We start from the raw sequence: 20,112 nt of genomic DNA on the forward strand, positions 1-20,112 counted from the left end.
TTCCCTAAGTTGAGCAGGTATAGTTCCTGCAGTGGCAGGGCCTAAGAAGATTCCTTTTGCCATGCACCTGAATGCTGTCAGCTCTGATGGACAGAGCACTTGACCACAGGGGTCCAAATCTATATAAGTTGTGAAGCTGTAGAACTAACTCAAAGAACTTAATATTATACATTTTTACTGTATATATTTATAAAATTCTCTATTATGAAAATGTGCAGTTACTGTATGTCTATGAAATTGTTACTGTATCAATTTCTTAGGTTTATGTCTGGAAAAGAAATAAAGAAAAAAAAGCATTTGTTTGGCTTAAGAATTCGAGTTCCTCCAATACCACCAAATGCTGCCTTCAAAGCAGAGAACGAGCCAGAAGGAACCACTCATGAGTTCAAAATCAAGGGCAGGAAATCATCAAAACCATTACCTCTTACAAGGTAACAGCTAAGATGTTTCAGAATTGTTATCCTGTAATTATATTTCTCCGAGGACAAGCAGGCTGCTTGTTCTCACGACTGGGTTGACGTCCACGGCAGCCCCCACCAACCGGAAAAAAAACGTTGTGGGCGGTCCCACACACAGGGCACGCCCACCGCGCATGCGTGGCTGTCTTCCCGCCCGTGCACGACCGTTCCCGCTCAGTTTTTTTCTATTCCACGCTGGAGAGAGACATGTTATCGTCTCTCTCTTTGTCAGCCCTGGAAACCGGATTGCGGCCTAGCTGCGGCCTTTTTTTCTGTTTCGCGTACGCGTTTACGTATTTTTTCTTAGAAATAAAAAAAAAAAATAAAAGAGAGTGTCCTCGTCGTTCTTAGCCGCGAGGGCGCTTCGTCGCGGCCTTGTGGCCGCGTGGTCGTTTCTTTTTTGGGTGTGCTTTTCACCGCCACCATCGACGACTTTGACTTCGCCGACGCGATTTTTCCGTCGATGTCCTCGAAGGTCCCGAGCGGATTCAAACAGTGTGGTCGGTGCGGCCGGCAGATCTCGTAGACCGATACCCACGCTTGGTGCCTCCAGTGCCTCGGCCCGGAGCATAATTCCAAGGCGTGCACCTTGTGTCTCAGCTTAAGGAAGCGGACACAGGTGGCGAGGTAAGTTCTTCGGGACTGTCTTTTTGGAACTTGCACCGGCCCTTCGACTTCGATGGCATCGGTGTTGACGGCCGGGTCTTCGGTACCGGTACCGATGTCGACGAAATCGGCGCCGACTCTGGCACCGACCCCAGGAGTACAGGTACCGTTGGCCCGCCAGCCTGCCGGTGACAGCGGGGGTAAGCGGCCGCGCGGGCAGTTTGCCCCGGCTACTCCCTCTACCCAGGGCCATCGGGACCAAACCCTGTTGGATCCGATTCCTCAAGGCCGGGGAGGTTCTACCTCCTCCTCGTCTCTTCCGCCGAGCGCCGATGATGGGCACCGAAAGAAAGCAAAGAAGCACCGTCATCGGTCGCCAACGGCGCACGGGACTGCCAGCTCCGGTACTTCGAGGGACGACTCGACGCCCAGGAAGCGGCAGTGCCAGGAGGAGCATTCCCCCTCGGTTGAAGAGGTGTCGCTGCGTCAGTCCGCGGGTACTTCGGTACCGTCTCCTGGACCCAAGCAGCACCGACACCCGCACCGGCCCCACTGCCTTTCCTGACAGCGGGCCTCGACGAGTGCCTCCGAGCCATCCTTCCCGGGATCCTGGAAGCCTGATGCGCCAGGCTCTGCCGGAACCGGGGGTGCTTGCGCCCCCGGCGCCATTGATGGAGGCGCCGGTGTGCTCTGGCACGATGCCGAGGCCTCCGACTCCGCTTGCGGCACCGGTGTCGACCGCCACGCAGGTGGAGTCCCCGTCAACATCGATGGAGGGAGCTTCATCCACCACTCAACGCCATCATCGAGGACGTGGTTCCTTGCAGTCGAGACGGGCCCGGTTGAGGTCTGAGCTGAAAGAGCTCATGTGCGACACCGAGGAGGAGGAGGCCTCATGGGGGTTGGAGGAGGACCCCAGATATTTCTCCTCAGAGGAGTCTGTGGGCCTTCCCTCCGACCCCACTCCTTCACCGGAGAGGAAGCTCTCGCCCCCTGAGAGCCTCTCCTTTGCCTCCTTTGTCAGGGATATGTCTATTTGCATTCCCTTTCCCGTGGTCTCTGTGGATGAGCCGAGGGCGGAAGTCTCGCACTCTGGACTTGTTTGGGAGGAAGGCCTACCAATCTTCCATGCTCGTGACCCGCATCCAATCATACCAGCTCTACACGAGCATCCACATGCGGAACAATGTGAAGCAACTGGCGGACCTGGTCAACAAGCTCCCTCCGGAGCAGTCCAGGCCTTTTCAGGAGGTGGCCAGGCAGCTGAAGGCGTGCAGAAAGTTCCTGTCCAGGGGTATCTATGACACCTGTGATGTGGCATCCCGAGCTGCGGCCCAAGGTATAGTGATGCGCAGACTCTCCTGGCTGCGTGCCTCTGACCTGGACAACTGCACCCAGCAGCGGCTGGCGGATGTCCCTTGCCAGGGGGATAACATTTTCGGCGAGAAGGTCCAGCAGTTGGTGGACCAACTACACCAGCGGGAAACCGCTCTCGACAAGCTCTCCCACCGGGTGCCTTCAGCATCCACCTCTACAGGTGGACATTTTTCCCGGGCTTGGCAGGCTGCACCCTACGCCTACAGCAAGCGTAGGTACACCCAGCCGGCCCGAAGGCCTCCTCAGGCACAGGGACAGTCCCAGTGCGCTCGTTCCCGTCAACAGTGTGCACCTAAGCAGCCCCCTACGCCTCCACAGCAAAAGCAGGGGACGGGCTTTTGACTGGATCCATGGGAACATAGCCGCCATCAAAGTGTCCGTGCTGGACAACCTGCCAGTCGGGGGGGAAGTTGAAAGTTTTTCACCAAAGGTGGCCTCTCGTAACCTCTGACCAGTGGGTTCTCCAAATAGTGCGGTGCGGATACACCCTGAATTTGGTCTCCACTCCACCAAATTGCCCACCGGGAGCCCAATCCTTCAGCTCCCATCACAAGCAGGTACCTGCAGAGGAACTCTCCGCCCTTCTCAGCGCCAATGTGGTTGAGCCTGTGCTACCCGGGCAGGAAGGGCAGGGATTCTATTCCAGGTACTTCTTTGTGGAAAAGAAAACAGGGGGGATGCGCCCCCATCCTAGACCTGAGAGGCCTGAACAAATATCTGGTCCGAGAAAAGTTCAGGATGCTTTCCTTGGGCACCCTTCTACCCATGATTCAGAAAGACGATTGGCTATGTTCCCTGGATTTGAAGGACGCTTACACTCGCATCCTGATACTGCCAGCCCACAGACAGTATCTCCGATTCCGTCTGGGGACAAGGCACTTTCAGTATTGTGTGCTGCCCTTTGGGCTCGCCTCTGCACCATGGGTGTTCACGAAGTGTCTCGTGGTGGTGGCGGCGTATCTACGCAAGCTGGGGGTGCACGTGTTCCCGTATCTCGACGATTGGCGGGTCAAGAGCACCTCAGAGGCAGGAGCTCGTCGGTCCATGCAGTGTACTATTCACCTTCTGGAGCTGCTGGGGTTTGTAATAAATTACCCGAAGTCCCATCTCTAGCCAGTCCAATCTCTGGAATTCATAGGAGCTCTGCTGAATTCACAGACGGCTCAGGCCTTTCTTCCTGAAGCGAGGGCGCACAATCTCCTGTCCCTCGCCTCCCAGACCAGAGCGTCTCAGCAGGTCACAGCTTGGCAGATGTTGAGACTCCTGGGTCATATAGCATCTACGGTTCATGTGACTCCCATGGCTCATCTTCACATGAGACCTGCTCAATGGACCCTAGCTTCCCAGTGGTGCCAAGCCACTGGGAATCTAGAAGATGTCATCCGCCTGTCCATCAGTTGCCGTAATTCGCTGCACTGGTGGACAATTCGGACCAATTTGACCCTGGGACGTCCATTCCAAATTCCGCAGCCCACGAGGGTGCTGACGACGGATGCATCTCACCTGGGGTGGGGAGCTCATGTCGATGGGCTCCACACCCAGGGTCTGTGGTCCCTCCAGGAACAAGATCTTCAGATCAACCTCCTGGAGCTCCGAGCGGTCTGGAACGCAGTGAAGGCCTTCAGAGATTGGCTGTCCTACCAAATCATCCAAATTCGTACAGACAATCAGGTTGCAATGTATTATATCAACAAGCAGGGGGGCACCGGATCTCGCTCCCTGTGTCAGGAAGCCATCGGGCTGTGGAGTTGGGCTTGCCAGTTCGGCATGCTTCTCCAAGCCACATACCTGGCAGGCGTAAACAACTGTCTGGCTGACAGGCTGAGCAGAGTCATGCAACCGCACGAGTGGTCGCTCCATTCCAGAGTGGTACGCAAGATCTTCCGAGAGTGGGGCACCCCCTCGGTGAACCTTTTCGCCTCTCAGACCAACCACAAGCTGCCTCTGTTCTGTTCCAGACTGCAGGTGCACCGCAGACTGGCGTCGGATGCCTTTCTCCTCCATTGGGGGAACGGCCTCCTGTATGCTTGTCCTCCCATACCTTTGGTGGGGAAGAACTTGCTGAAGCTCAAGCAAGACCACGGCACCATGATTCTGATAGCGCCTTTTTGGCCCCGTCAGATCTGGTTCCCTCTATTTCTGGAGTTGTCCTCCGAAGAACCGTGGAGATTGGAGTGTTTTCCGACTCTCATTTCGCAGAACGACGGAGCGCTTCTGCACCCCAACCTTCAGTCTCTGGCTCTCACGGCCTGGATGTTGAGGGCGTAGACTTTGCTTCGTTGGGTCTGTCTGAGGGTGTCTCCCGTGTCTTGCTTGCCTCTAGAAAGGATTCCACTAAAAAGAGTTACTTTTTCAAGTGGAGGAGGTTTGTCGTTTGGTGTGAGAGCAAGGCCCTAGGACCTCGTTCTTGTCCTGCACATAACCTGCTTGAATACCTTCTGCACTTATCAGAGTCTGGTCTCAAGACCAACTCAGTAAGGAATCATCTTAGTGCGATTAGTGCTTACCATTATCGTGTAGAGGGTAAATCCATCTCTGGAGAGCCTTTAGTCGTTCGATTTATGAGAGGCTTGATTTTGTCAAGGCCCCCTGTCAAGCCTCCTGCAGTGTCATGGGATCTCAACGTCGTCCTCACCCAGCTGATGAAACCTCCTTTTGAGCCACTGAATTCATGCCATCTGAAGTACTTGACCTGGAAGGTCATTTTCTTGGTGGCAGTTACTTCAGCTCGTAGTCAGTGAGCTGCAGGCCCTGGTAGCTCATGCTCCCTATACCAAATTTCATCACAACAGAGTAGTACTCCGCACTCACCCTAAGTTCCTGCCAAAGGTGGTGTCGGAGTTCCATCTTAACCAGTCAATTGTCTTGCCAACATTCTTTCCTAGACTGCATACCCGCCCTGCTGAACGTCAGTTGCACACATTGGACTGCAAGCGAGCGTTGGCCTTCTATCTGCAGCGGACACAGCCCCACAGACAGTCTGCCCAATTGTTTATTTCTTTCAACCCCAATAGGAAGGGGGTCGCTGTCGGGAAACGCACCATCTCCAATTGGCTAGCAGATTGCATTTCCTTCACTTACGCCCAGGCTGGGCTGGCTCTTGAGGGTCATGTCACGGCTCATAGTGTTAGAGCCATGGCAGCATCAGTGGCCCACTTGAAGTCAGCCACTATTGAAGAGATTTGCAAGGCTGCGACATGGTCATCTGTCCACACATTCACATCACATTACTGCCTTCAGCAGGATACCCAACGCGACAGTCGGTTTGGGCAGTCGGTGCTGCAGAATCTGTTTGGGGTTTGAATCCAACTCCACCCTCCAGGACCCGATTTTATTCTGGTCAGGCTGCACTCTCAGTTAGTTGTTCTTCGTAGGTCAATTTCTGTTATGCCCTCGCCGTTGCGAGGTTCAATTGACCTGGGTTCTTGTTTTGAGTGAGCCTGAGAGCTAGGGATACCCCAGTCGTGAGAACAAGCAGCCTGCTTGTCCTCGGAGAAAGTGAATGATACATACCTGTAGCAGGTGTTCTCCGAGGACAACAGGCTGATTATTCTCACCTACCCTCCCTCCTCCCCTTTGGAGTTGCGTTTTACTCATTCTTTTGTTTGTCATTCAACTGAGTGGGAACGGTCGCGCACGGGCGGGAAGATGGCCGCGCATGCGTGCTGGACCGTCCGCAAAGTTTTTTTCTGGTTGGTGGGGGCTGCCGTGGACGTCAACCCAGTCGTGAGAACAATCAGCCTGCTGTCCTCGGAGAACACCTGCTACAGGTATGTATCATTCGCTATATTCTGCACTTCAATTTCACTATAGAAATTTTAAAAAAAGAAATACTTTCTTCTAATAAATAGCCTTACAGTGTGGCCAGTGTAATAAGCTGTGAGTTAGAACAGTGTACTGAAACTTCAGTGGCGTGTTCTACTTCTTGTGCTGAATGAAAAACCTTTTAATCCTGATGCTCTACGACCGTGACTAACCTGCGGTAGTTCAGTACAGCAGGTTAATCACTCCCACAGTATATGCATATCGCTGCTTGCAGTCAACTTTGCAAGCAGCATTATTATACCTTCCCAGGAGTATCAGGTCACAAAACTGTGATCCAGTGCTTCCAGGCACCACATAAACGTTTGGGATAAACACAGGGAATGCCCAAATAGAAAGAGGATGTGGAAGGCTGTTATATTGGTCGAGTAGTTGGAAACTAAGGTCAATACCGGACAGATTTCTATGGTCTGTGTCCTGCAAATGATGAAAGACAGATGTAGATTGGGCAACTCCAGTAGCTGGGAATTAAGGCCAGTTCTGGAGGGACTTCTACGGTTGTGCCTCACAAATGGCAAGGTCAAGTTTGCATATTGTATATCACTTTCTCCAAGGACAAGCAGACAAGTTGTATTCTTACAGTTAGCTTCAGCAATGCAGCGGGCTTAATGGCTAGTAAATATATATTTTGATAGTGCTCAGACCAAGTGCATTATATATTGATCAGTGTAGGATCCAGCTCTTTAATAATGCACTCCTCCAACCATCATTGCACTGAGTCCACCCTGCCTACCAATAATTCATAATATAATACAATATCTCATAGCTATAAACAGCTTAACAAGTTCACTTATCTGCAATGTTGGTACTCCCAATCTGTATTTTTGGTGCAAAAGTCCCCCAATCTGTATCTTCCGGTGCAAAAATCCAGGTTCAGAGAAGGATCCCACACAGACTGAAAAGTGTATCTAAAATGTGCTCACAATGTCGTCTTACTTTCTCCTTCAGGTATATATTCCCAAATGTTGTTCTCTTGTTCTCTACATGGCATCCGTGTTTCACCTCATACGGCGTCCTCAGGAGAACTTAAACTAAACATAAAACATCAAATACTACAAATCTTAACTTAAACAAATTAACAAAAAAGTCTGCCAGACTCCCACATTTAACTGTTGTATCCCTCAAACTCATCATTGCTTAAGCAATACATAATGGCTACCTGCAGTGTGAACTGCACCCTCCTTCACAGGCGCCCCAGAAAGACACCAACACATTTGTGTCTACAGCTGTGCAAATTACACCCCCTATGCAAAGCCAGGAGATTTAAATCAATATCTGCCATTCTATTTCCTTATTCAGACCACTAGGGGCCACAGTCTGCCAGTTAAAAATAAACTGCTGTCCCTTCCTCAACAGTGTCGCTGCTCTGTTTCTGCCTCTCCTCAAATTAACTTTAAGCAGTACTACAAAAAGCAGGTCTTGTTCTGTATGATGATATTGATCCCAATGACTAACCAGGGGAGCTTCAATTCCATAGTTACACAAATTACTCAAGTGCTCTGCTACCCTATGATTAATCCTATGCTTAGTGTGCCCAATGTACCATTTACCACATGGGCACTGTATGCCAATTACAACTAGAGAGATGTTACAGTCTGCATATGCTTTCAATTGAAACCTAGATCCTGTAACTGGGTGTGTTACTTCCTTTGTAACCCAAACATGTTTACAATAAACACAGCTCCCCCATATAGCATGCCCCACTCACTGAGTCATCCATCCTAATATCGTTCCTTTTAGAGAACAGATCACCTAAATTCCTGCCTCTAGTGATGGTAAATCCATGCAAAGAGAGAAGGGGCCAGTGCTTACATATGATTTGTCTATCTTCCTGTTCCCTCCCACCAGGGCTATCACTTTTACCTCTGCAGTAGGGCTCCTTTTCTCCTTCCTTGGTGCTCCTTGTCTTCCCCTGCATGGCTGGGCTCTGCAGATACTTGAGCTGCGCAGTGCAGGAAGTTGGGGAAGTCTTGCAGTTTCAAGTCCAGTGAGACTTCCTCAAGTTCCTGCACTGCACAGCTCAAGTATCTGCAGAGTCCAGCTGTGCAGGGGGAGACAGGAGCGCTGAGGAAGGAGAAAAGGAGCCCAGCTGTAGAGGTAAAAGTGGGGAGCATGTCATTTTGGGTTGAGTCAGCGTTAAAAAAAATCAGGCATCGTTAAAATATTAGTGCGTCAGTAGCGTTATTAATGCGTTAATTGCCCACCTCTAATCTGTATACAGTGCTGCAGAAATCCTGTATGCACTATATAAATTATTTTATTACGGGTGCCTGAGCCATTTCCTCATTCTTCAGCATGGATTGGTTTTCAGATTAATTATTGGATTTTTTTTTAGGGAGATGAGTAATGGTGTAGTAAGACAGGAGAAGAGGAAGCCAGTAGGTCGTCCTCCAGGACCACATACTAAGAAGATGACTGAAAGAGATTCAGAGCCAGTATTGCCTTTGGTAAGTATTTTATTTGTATTCATTTGTTATTCTCACCTTTTTCAACTCTGCCCAAACTAAGCTGCCAGGAATGCCTACGTATGGATCCCATAAAAGTAGGGGCAGTTGTGTATTCCACCATGCAAGTTTATAAGAGCCATTTTCCACATATAAAACATGCTTTACACATAGAAAATGCTCTATACGATTATTCCCATAATGCACAGAAACATGGCACATAAAGTTAAGGAGAAAGTATACAACTGATACTAGATCAACAAAAGCCCAAGAAGTGTCAGTATAGCAGCATCTAAGATAATACACAATAAAAGATACATAAAATTGGAGAAGATAAACAACTGAGAAGAGGCCATGTAATCACCAAGGAAAGTGTAAAGAATAAGCAGTCCCTACACCATATAAGAACCACAACACCGAACAAAGCAATCCTTAAGAAGAGATTACCAAATTCTGCCAGGGAGCAGACGTAAAGGGCAGGGAGTGAATGTGGGGCTGGCAACTGTTTAGTTGAACAGCCACATTTTATTTTTCCTGAAAGAAAGATAGCAAGTTTCTAGGCATAAATATCTAGCAGAATTTTGTTCCAAGGTTGGGTAAATAACTGCAACACAAAATCTTGTTGAGATAACTTTGCTAATGCTCCTGGAAAGATTAATACAACTGGTCATTCTATGCTCAAGAAATTCAAATTAGCAAAAAACTGTATCAAGGACAATGATGTATCAAGGACAATGATGTGTGCTCTTTTTCCTGTCATTTCTCTCCTTTTTGTCTTTGTATCCTGTTCTTTGGAAATAACTGTCATGCACAGCCTTCAGTATTTTCCCACATTCTTTATTTTTGTGTACATAGACCGGGTCAGAGCAAGATGTGGCTCTCAAGATCATCTTCCACTGTACTTTGACTAGCAGACATTGCCATAAGAACAGCACATGGCTGTTCTACTGCCCACCTCACAGTGTGGTCAGTGCTACTTCAGTGGCACTTCTAGCTGCAAAGCCAGGAATAAAACCACAGGGCTCTTCACCCCTCTCCCCCATGCAGAGCAGTAAAACAGAAATCACATTTTGCTTTAGAAGCATTGTCTATACAATAATATATTGTTATATATTGGACATAACTTAATACATTTCTTGATTAGCTTTCGAAGGTTTTCCGATCTGCCTGTAGATTCTAACCACACCATAGTTTCCGGTACAAGGGAGGCTTATGGTCGTAGACAGCGATTCCCAAACCTGGTCCTGGAGGCACCTCAGCCAGCCACACTTTCAGGATATCCACAATGAATATTCAAGAGATAATTGCACATGCTGCCTCTATTGCATACAAATCTCTCATGAATATTCATTGTGGAAATCCTGAGAGTCTGACTGGCTGGGGTGCCTCCAGGACCAGGTTTAAGTACCACTGGTCTAAGGAAGTAATAGAGGAGGTCATGACCCGAGATGCAGCTGCAAAACCCATGCTTGGGGATGCAACTTAAGAGGGCCCTCAAAGATGCCAGGGAGGCACATGCTTTGTGGCTGAAGAAATGGGGTTGTAGCCATAGGGAGCTAAGGTACTCTGCTAGTTTAAGTAATGCCTTCAGCTCAAAATTAAAGGAAGCAAATGGCTTAAAACTAAATCTGAACTTCAGTCGTGATACAGGTTACGCCAAGCAATTAAATCTTAATTTAGCCTAGAGCTTAGCCTAGAATGGGTGGCAGAGCTGGTGGTTGGGAGGCAGGGCTAGTGCTGGGCAGACTTATACGGTCTGTGCCGGGGCTGGTGGTTGGGCGGCGGGGATAGTGCTGGGCAGACTTATACGGTCTGTGCCAGAGCCGGTGGTGGGTGGCAGGGATAGTGCTGGGCAGACTTATACGGTCTGTGCCAGAGCTGGTGGTGGGAGGCGGGACTGGTAGTTGGGAGGCAGGGATAGTGTTGGGCAGACTTAAAGGGTCTGTGCCAGAGCTGGTGGTTGGGAGGCGGGTGTCAGGATTGCAGGAGGTCAAAATTATTGCTGGACATACTTATATTAATATGAAATCAGTTTGACAATATTAAACCACCTTCTGACCTCTGATAAACTCTCCCCCCTCTCCTGCAGGAACCATTGAGGATGAAATGGGCCAAATGGTGCTCAGAGAGGCCTGATAGCCCTTTGGTTTCTCAATTACTCTTGATTAACATACCTTTTGTTCCATCTGGGAGCAGGGCTTCAGAGCAACCAAAGCTAGACAGTGTGGCTCCAGGACACCTGTGAAAGTTGTCACCTTTCCTGACCTCAGAAAGTATCTGGAGTTCTGTAAAGGAAATAACTGGGAAAGAGAAGTTTTTGATCTCTCTCTGCTCCTGTTCCCTCTCAGTTCTTATTAGGTATAAAGCAGAGCTCACTAGGGCTCTTGCTAGCTCTCTGTCTTTCTCTGTGCAGCAGAGCACAGAGCTCAGCTTGGGGTCTACTGCCCCCCCTCTCTCTGTCCCTGGGCACTTCTCTGTGTCCAGGGCACTAGGTCTCCCTCTTTCTTTCTCCCTGCAGCAGAGGGCACAGGACTCTGCTGGGCTGTCTTTGTTTCTTCTTCTTCTTTCTCTGCACACCTCCATCTTTAGCCACCAGAGCACCTGGCGGGGTTGGTGGTTGGGAGGCGGGGATAGGGCTGGCCAGACTTATACGGTCTGTGCACTGAAGAGGACAGTACAAATAAAAAAGTAGCACATATGAATTTATCTTCTTGGGCAGACTGGATGGACCGTGCAGGTCTTTTTCTGCCGTCATCTACTATGTTTACTATGTTTATATTGTCATATTGTCTAGAATGTTTTCTTCCTTAATAGGAGAAAGAACAAGCTCCAGAGACTGAAAAATCCAGCTTAGTGCCATCTTTAAATCCATGTTCTAGAGGGTAAAAAAAAAGATTCTTATAGTAATATTTCACATAGTTTTGCTATCTAAATTCAAATAATTCTAATTAAAAATCTGTCATTTTGTGGTGTTTCTAAAATCTTTTGCATTAGGAAACCTGATAAAACTGCACAATCAACAAATACCTCAGATGTGGAATCCACTAGTGCTGCCAGCACAAAAGAAACTACCTCATCTAGCATTTCCAGGTATGATTGATACATTCTTAAAATTTTAAGTAATCATTTTGTTTCTTACTTTAAGAGAACTGTTTACCAAGCTCCATTAATATACATTATTGGCCAATTAATGTGTGTGTTTGGGCCATTAATGTGTGTTAACCAGCATTAACTTGACTTCTTTTATGAATACATCAGGTGCAGTTGTGGAGGGGGGGGGGTGAGAGAATGAGCTGCTTCACATACAAGTGTGTGCAGATCAGCTTATTATACACAAGTTTAATGTGGCTTGTATTAACCCTTTCATTCTGCATTGGCTACTGAAAGTTAAATACACCTAGTATGGTGTAGGTAACTTTCCTTTATGAGCATCAGTTTGGTATTGTGCAAACAAGCTTCCCAGAGAGGCTGTTAAAAGATAGGACTATAAGCTATTAAACTTCACAGTGAGTAGGTGCCCTCCTCTTTCACCTGCTCTCCTTGGGGGGAAGTGTAGAAAGAGCTGAGAAATCCTTGGTGGGCAGTGGTTCTAGTAGCTACCCTCTCCCCTTCCCCACCTTGATGCAGGGCAAAAGGTAGGACGTGAAGGACCACTCACTTATCAGGGCCCCTAATTCACCTCTTTCAAAGGAAATCTGTAGGGAGACAAGTGATCTCTGGTTGTCCCTGCCCTGGTGCATACCTTTAATTAGAGACCAGAAGAGATTACTGCAGGATCATACTGCTAGGGTCAGGTGGCACCATTTTGAAGCATGGTAATGCCTGAGCAGGAATGATTGGATATTTATCCTGCCCCATATGTTTTTGTTTTTTTAAAGGGTGAGTTAGGGTACCAGGAAGAGGGCATGACCTGAGTCAGACTTGCCTTGCTTTCTTTTGCCCTGCACTTCACTAGATGGAGGTCATTATTAGGACCACTGAACCTCCAGGAATGTCTTCTCCCCCCCCCCCCCACCAAGGAGGGGGGTTCTCTCTATAGACAGCAGGATAAGTCAGGCACACATTCACACCCATCTTCTTGGGGCTTTGCCTACCAACCTAAGTTATAGACTCAAGCATGTCACAAAAGGAGGGGTTGAGTGATACCTTCTTGCACTTGCTCATATGGGTCTCTAGGTCTTTCTGAGCTCTGAGAGTGATTTATGTTGTCACTGTCAGACGGTGCCACCCACTAGTATGTCTGTTTTATCCTGCTATCTGTGGAGAGCCCCTGTTAGAGGTCAGCGTTGCCATATCTTTTTTTTTTTTATGTAGCTTGAACAAGGCATTAACTGGAGGCAGTGACCACAAATTTTGAACAATGATGATTATGAAACAGCCATTTAACTCTTGGCATACTGCCTTCAAGAACGCTTAGAAGAAAATAACAATTTCAAACTTGCAAATGATTTTTAATTTTTGGGAAATATTACATGCAGGTCTTTTTAATGTTTAATAGCTTGTCTGATTCAAGAAGAATGACACGCACGGGAAGACCTTGGCCAGCAACAGGACCCCACTTGAGGAGGAGAAGAGGCCGCCTTCCACGAAAAGCACTCCAGCCTCAGAATTCAGAAATTGTAAAAGAGACTGAAGGCAAAGAAGATGCTCAGTTAGATGGACTCAATGCAGAGATTCTTAATAACTTATCAGAACAGGAATTTCAGTTACATCATCTGAAAAATTCAATCACTAACTATTTTGGGGCTGCAGGTAGAATAGCATGTGGGGAAAAGTATCGTGTTTTAGCTCGCAGAGTTACTTTTGATGGAAAAGTGCAGTATCTTGTGGAATGGGAAGGAGCAACTGCATCCTGACTTGTACTGAGCACTGTATTCACTGCACTGTCATTTTCTGTAGGTATAGCTACTTTAAAACAAAAGAACAAATCCCCTATGTCTTACTATCTCTTCTTTTATATAAATTTACATCTGAGATCATACTTCATCATGTTTATAGTGCTATGTACATAGCGCTGCACAATGGTGTTAAGTATTCAGAAACAGTAGGACTACCTGATTGTGATTAGGCTGAAATAATTTGCAGTAAGTACTGGGAAAATTGCACCTTCTCAGAGGACATTTCATTATTTTAAAGAAGTACATTTTACTTGTGTTGAAATGTGTTCTGCTGCACAATATTTTTATAACAATATACACCCTTGAGAAGTAAAAATTGCTTTAAAATAATTTTAAATTTTTTTTAGGTACTTTTTCTGGAATTAAGTTCCATCCTAGCCCTATACTCCCTGTCAGGTAGCCTGTGCTACATCAACTGCTTTCTGGTAAGAGTGCTGAAGGGCGTTTGAAAGTTCTACATCTGAAACGAGTTCCAAAATATAGAGGTCAATCTTATTTTTCAAATTATGTATTTACCTCCTAAATTGTTATTTTTGCTTATAAAACAGGGAAAATTTCACTGGTGCTATTTTTAGTACAGAAAGTTTTGGAGTGCTGATTTAGATACTATCTTTCCCAGTAAAAATTTTCATCTAGAAAATGTATAGATGTGAATAAATGGACAGGTTTATAGGATTATTTCTAATCATCTCATTTTGCTAAATGAATTTTTCAGTACCCTATGGATTTTATGACGTGCAGTGCATGTGATGCCTGTTACAGACTATAATTTAAAGAAAAAAATCTTAAATGTTCTTTTAAGTAAATGTACAAAATCTTGAGCCTGTAAATTGCCTCTGACTAGACATCAGTGTCTTTAATATGTGACCTATGCAATTTAAGATGTTAAAGAAAAGTATGGGAATGAACAATTTTTTGATGCAATTCCCAGTGTTCTGTTTTTCAGGAATTAGTTGCAGTATTTACACATCAGCATTTCTTCTCAGGCTTTATTGGTGCTGTTGCTTGCTGAGAGAGATGCATCAAGCCATATGCGCAGTATGTTCTGGCAAAAGCTGGATTCCGTAATGCTCATACACTCTTGGTAATACTTTTCAGTTCCTGAATTTGTAATCCATCTCTTCCTTAGTAATGAAGAGTGGAATAAAAGTGACCATGAGTTCCACTAGAAAGTGTTTTCATTTTAACACCTTCTGATCACTGTTAAGCAAGTGATTATGTGCCAGCTCAGTGACCTCTTGCATCCTACCTTCTATTCTGTGTAAGAAAATACAACTGGCACTTATCACGTTGCTTGATAGAGCCCTGTAATTTGTAAGTTTCTTCTTTCCTTTTGGAATCCCTCCTATGTTTCCTACAAGATGTCTGTGTGCATTTGTGATTTTGTCATGTTTTAGTAAATGTAATAATGTATTTTATTGCACAGGTTGACAAAACAGTATGTTGCTGTACTGTTTTTGTGACATTACCTCTTCACTTTTACAATGATGACAGTTTTGCATTGATGGTGATATGGGATGTGCAAAGGAATATTTTCTTTTTTTTTTTTTTCTCTGTTTTCTGTTTTTTAATGTGACTTTTATTAGCCAAAGAGTAAATGGAAGAAAAATGTTTTATATCAATAATTGTTAATTTAACCCTTTTTGTACTGTCTTATTTTGTTACAAGAACTCCAACCTGCCACCAAAAAATGATAAATTATGAACTGAAGTGGTAGATATGTATTTATTAAAGTTATACATGCTTTATTGAACTAAAGTATCTCCCCTTCCCCCACCACCTAATCCAACCTGTTAAAATGTACAGGGGTACAAAATACAACCTGTTCTGTATGCCCTAGTGGGAAAGAAATATGCCATACGAAGCACTGTTATGATTTTTTAAATCTGTGGATGAATAATATGTCATCAACAATCTCTTGATTCAGTCTAACTCTCCTGCCTTCCACAGTCCTTCCTGCAATAGAAAATGTCTTCTCAGACGATGTGCTGGTAGCAGGAATGCACAGGATCCTCTGTGCAAATTTTGCCAGTTGTGGCCAGCACTTGCTTGTTTTTCCAAAAAATGAAATCATCGTCATCTGTATCACTTGAACATAAAATAACTGTGCAATTAATTAACAGCCTTCATGGGGACAAAGTCTGTCTCCATCCCTGCCCTGTCCCTGCAGGCTCTGTCCTCATCTGCAGAAGCCTCGAACACTTATGATTTTATATTTAAATTTTTATTAAAGTTTAAAACGGAACAATATTCTGTGCAACTGTTTATAAATCAGAAAGAGAAAACAACAATAACAACTATAGTAAACCACCACCACCTTCTACCCCCAATAATAGCTGACTTCTACTACCCCAAGAAACCCTAACCCACCCTGTTAAAATGGCCAGGGGTACAAAATACAACCCGTTTTGTTTGCCCTAGCAGGGAAGAAATATGCCCTACGAAGCACTGTTATTTTTTAATCTGTGGATGAATAATAAGTCAACAGGATTTAGTCTAACTCCCCTGTTTTCCACAGTCCTCCTTGTAATAGAAAATGTCTTCTCAGAAGATGTGCTGCTAGCAGGAATGCACCTGATCCCCCTGTACAAAGTTTGCCAGTTGTGGCCAGCACTTCTGCTTGTTTTTCCAAAAAATGAAATCATTGTCGTCTATGTCACTTGAACATAAATAACTGTCCAGTTAATTAACAGCTTTCAAAGTAGAGAAAGACCTGCCTCATCCCTGCGCATAGGTGTCACTATAGGGTAGCAAGTGCCATCCCAAAAAATTGCTTTGCCACTCCAGCTTGAATCAGTGCTACTTCCCCAGCAAGACTGGCATGCTTAGGTGCCCTATATACGAGGCTTGGGGAGGCTGAGCTTCCCCAGCCCAACCAGGATCTTCCTTTCCTCCCTGGGATGGCAGCAACAATAACAAACTGGGAACTTCTGCTCCCCACCTAACCGATGTGCTGCTTCCTCAATTTGGTGGTAGCAAATAAACAGAAATTGCGCGGGATCATAGAGCTCTGCACACCGCTGCTGGCTCTGCTCATCCCTCTCCCTTATGATGTAACTTCCTGTTCAAGGAGGACCAGCAGAGCCGGCAGCGGTGCAGAGCTCTATGGTCCCACATGCAGTTTCTGTTTATTTAACGCCAGCGTGACAGGTTAGTAGGGGGCAGAAGCTCTCAGTTTGTTTTTCTTGTGGCCCAGTGGAGGTGTCTGAACTCGTGGGTGGGGAGGAAAAGGAGAGAGACAAGACAATGGAAGGAGTGAGATCAAAGCTATATAGTGTAGGAAGGAGAGAGAGAGATGGGTAATTCTCGCAACTTTGGATAGAGGGGGGAGAGAGAGAAATCGAGAAGAGATCCTGGGGGCTGGGAGGGAGAGAGAGGAGATGCTGCATATGGGGAAGAGAGAAAGATGAAGTAATAGAGTGGTGATGTTGGCAGGGTGGGGAGGTGGATGGGGAGAAAGAGGATATCCTGGATTATTGGGAGGGAAAGACAGACATATTTTGTGTGACTGGAGGGGGGAGATACACAGAGATGATACACTTCAAGGCTGGCTGGAGGTACCTGGAGAGACAGAGGATACACTTCATGGCTGGCTAAGAGGAGACAGAGAAGATACACTTCATGGCGGGGGGGGGGGGGGATACGCACAGGATATGCTTCATGGTTGGCTGAGGAGGGAGCAACAGAGGATATGCTTCACGGTTGGCTGAGGAGGGGAGACAGAGTGGATACGCTTCATGGCTAGCTGGGGGGAGGCACACAGAGGATACACTTGATGGTGGGGGGAGGCACATTTCATGGCTGAAGGAAGGGGAGACTACATACAGAGAAGATGCTGCATGGATGGGGGTGGAGAGAGGAGACACTACAAGGCTTAGTGGAGAAATGTTCACCTTCTGTCTTGCCTCTGGGACAGAAGTAACCTGAAGGAGTAAATCTTTACTCCCCCAGGCAGAATTCCAGGCAAGAAAAACTCTAGCTACTAAATAAGTATTAGACATAATAAATATTTATTCAAATTGTCAAAGAAGCCAATCAGTAATTATTGAAATAGTAACAAATAAATGCCCAATACAGTATAATACGTAGCAAATAAAAAATAGTTTTCCCTGAGAGCTGTCAATATGTCCATTGCTAGATAGGCACGTTGAGGCTCTCCATCCTCAGTTCTGTTTCCTGTTAAATACTTTTTTCTTCATTATCTTAATTATAATTACTTTTCCTACCTAATGAATATACATCTTTCCAGAATATTCTGTTTCCTGTTATGATGTCTCATGTTCCAATATGTATCAAATGCTATCATTTATTCCCTTATATTGGCAGTTAGGGCCTCTCATGCACTTAAGCATAAGTTTTCATTTGATATAGGTTGACCTATGTCTTTGGTATGCACAGTCATCATACCAGCCCCCTCCACCCTTACAGTTTTACCCACACCCACTCATTTCTCCTTATGATTGTTTATCTGGATACAGCAGGTGTCCTTAGTCATAGGAGTCTCTGGCTTAGTTGCTGACCAGCAACTTATCACGTTAGCACAGGCCAAAATGTCAAACCACAAATTTCTACAGCCTTAGGCCCTCATGATCAAAAGCCCTGCGCTGTTCCAAACAGTGCTCTAAAATAGCGCTGGGTTTACCGCACTATGCACTGCATGCAGATTTAAGCAGCGCAATTATCTCTGATCATTGGGTAGAAGTGCGGGCGAATTGTGCCTGAGCATGCGCTCAGCACAATCCTCCCGCACTTGCTTGACAGGTCTGGGCTGTCAAAAGCCCAAACCTGTCAAACACCCTGCCCCGAGCAACACACTGCCCTGTCAACTAACCCCTGCCCCGAGCAACAGGGGCTGGAGGTCCGGTGGATCTCTGGTCCCCCCGATGATCCCCCCCCCCCAGGTTCAGGGAGGGCTGGAGATCTGGTGGGTCTCCAAACCCCCCGAAATTGGTCCCTGGTGGTCTAGTGGCCGCCAGCAAAACCCCCTCCCACCCAGCGAGCGACAGATGGACCTCCAGCCCACCCCAACTACCCCCCCCCAGCGTTGTCTGAGCGATCCCTGGTGGTCCAGCATAAGGACAGCCCCCTCCCGGCCCCCCTACCTTACTTGGAGGAGGATTGCAGCCTGCCTCCCTCCCTCCTCTTGGTTGACGACACAGCAAAATGGTGGTGCCCAGCCCTGCCTGAGATGTGCTGGGTGGGGCTATAGACCATGTAAGGGAATCGCTCTTGGTCCCTGGTGGTCTAGTGGCCGCCGGCAAAACCCCTTCCCACTCAGTGAGCGACAGACGGACCTCCAGTCCACCCCAACTCCCCCCCCCCAAGCGTTGTCCGAGCGATCCCTGGCGGTCCAGCGTAAGGACAGCCCCCTCCCGGCCCTCCTACCTTAGTTGGAGGAGGGACGCAGCCTGCCTCCCTCCTCTTGGTTGATGACACAGCAAAATGGCGGCACCCAGCCCCGCCCATGATGGGATGCGCTGGGTGGGGCTACAGACCATGTAAGGGAGCGATTCCCTTACATGGTCTGTAGCCCCACCCAGCGCATCTCAGGCGGGGCTGGGCATCAACCAAGAGGAGGAGGCAGGCTGCATCTCTCCTCCAACTAAGGTAGGGGGGCCGGGAGGGAGCTGTCCTTATGCTGGACCACCAGGGATCGCTCGGACAACGCTGGGGGGGGAGTTGGGGTGGGCTGGAGGTCCGTCTGTCGCTCGCTGGGTGGGAGGGGGTTTTGCTGGCGGCCACTAGACCACCAGGGACCAATTTCGGAGGGTTTGGAGACCCACCGGATCTCCAGCCCTTCCTGAACCTGGGGGGGGGGGGGGGGGGTGGTGGGATCGTGGGGGGGACCGGAGGTCCACTGGACCTCCAGACCCCTGTTGGCAGCTTGGCAGGTTTGCTTTGGGGGGGAACGGGAACCTGCCAGCATGCAACTGCATGCTGAACAGGGCTCACCATTCCTCCCCAATGATCGGCATGGCCAGCAACCCATTCTTTGGCGTGCTGGTCGCTGATCATTGGGGATGAATGCGCTGAGCCCTGTTTAGCATGTATTTGCATGCTACTTGCGCAAAGAGCCCTCGACCACGTTTCATGCACTTGAGGGCTCTAATCATGGGGCGGTAGCAAACGCCGGCGCTAACAGCCTCTAGTGCTGGCGTTTGCTTTTGATCATGAGGGTGTTAGAAAGGTATTTACCAGAAAAAAAAAAGTCTAGCAATTCCAGATCTGCTCCAAGAAGAGCAAAATAGCTTATAATAAAGACTAGAAATATGTATGGTTTGCACCTTTTCATGGCCTTTATGATATACAGAAGGTGACATACAGAGGAGATGCATGGCTAGGGGGAGGAGACAAACATACTCACAAGCAAAGGAGATGATGTATGACTGAGGACAGTAAGACACACAGAGATGAGATGCTTTATGGCTGGGGGAGAGGGAGACACACACACTGCTATATCAAAAACTGCTCCCACTAACACAGGTGTTCAAACCCCAAGGATTTTAA

General features: G+C 47.2%; 1 protein-coding gene across 2 annotated transcripts in view; it reads left to right on the forward strand.

The window, feature by feature from the left end:
- Nucleotides 1-15,315, forward strand: part of MTF2 (metal response element binding transcription factor 2) — a 162,817-nt gene extending 147,502 nt beyond the window's left edge. Inside the window, exons 11-15 of one of the 2 annotated variants that reach the window (XM_030205515.1) lie at nucleotides 261-431; nucleotides 8,599-8,710; nucleotides 11,522-11,589; nucleotides 11,702-11,797; nucleotides 13,206-15,315. In XM_030205515.1, coding sequence (XP_030061375.1) covers nucleotides 261-431; nucleotides 8,599-8,710; nucleotides 11,522-11,589; nucleotides 11,702-11,797; nucleotides 13,206-13,563 — 805 coding nt within the window. In that variant the 3' untranslated portion in view covers nucleotides 13,564-15,315. Of the gene's footprint in view, nucleotides 1-260; nucleotides 432-8,598; nucleotides 8,711-11,521; nucleotides 11,590-11,701; nucleotides 11,798-13,205 lie in introns of those variants that run through there. The other variant, XM_030205516.1, reaches the window with a different exon arrangement.
- Nucleotides 15,316-20,112: the final 4,797 nt, after the last annotated feature.

The sequence above is a fragment of the Microcaecilia unicolor genome, chromosome 6, assembly GCF_901765095.1.
Source record: "Microcaecilia unicolor chromosome 6, aMicUni1.1, whole genome shotgun sequence".
NCBI classification, from domain to species: domain Eukaryota; kingdom Metazoa; phylum Chordata; class Amphibia; order Gymnophiona; family Siphonopidae; genus Microcaecilia; species Microcaecilia unicolor.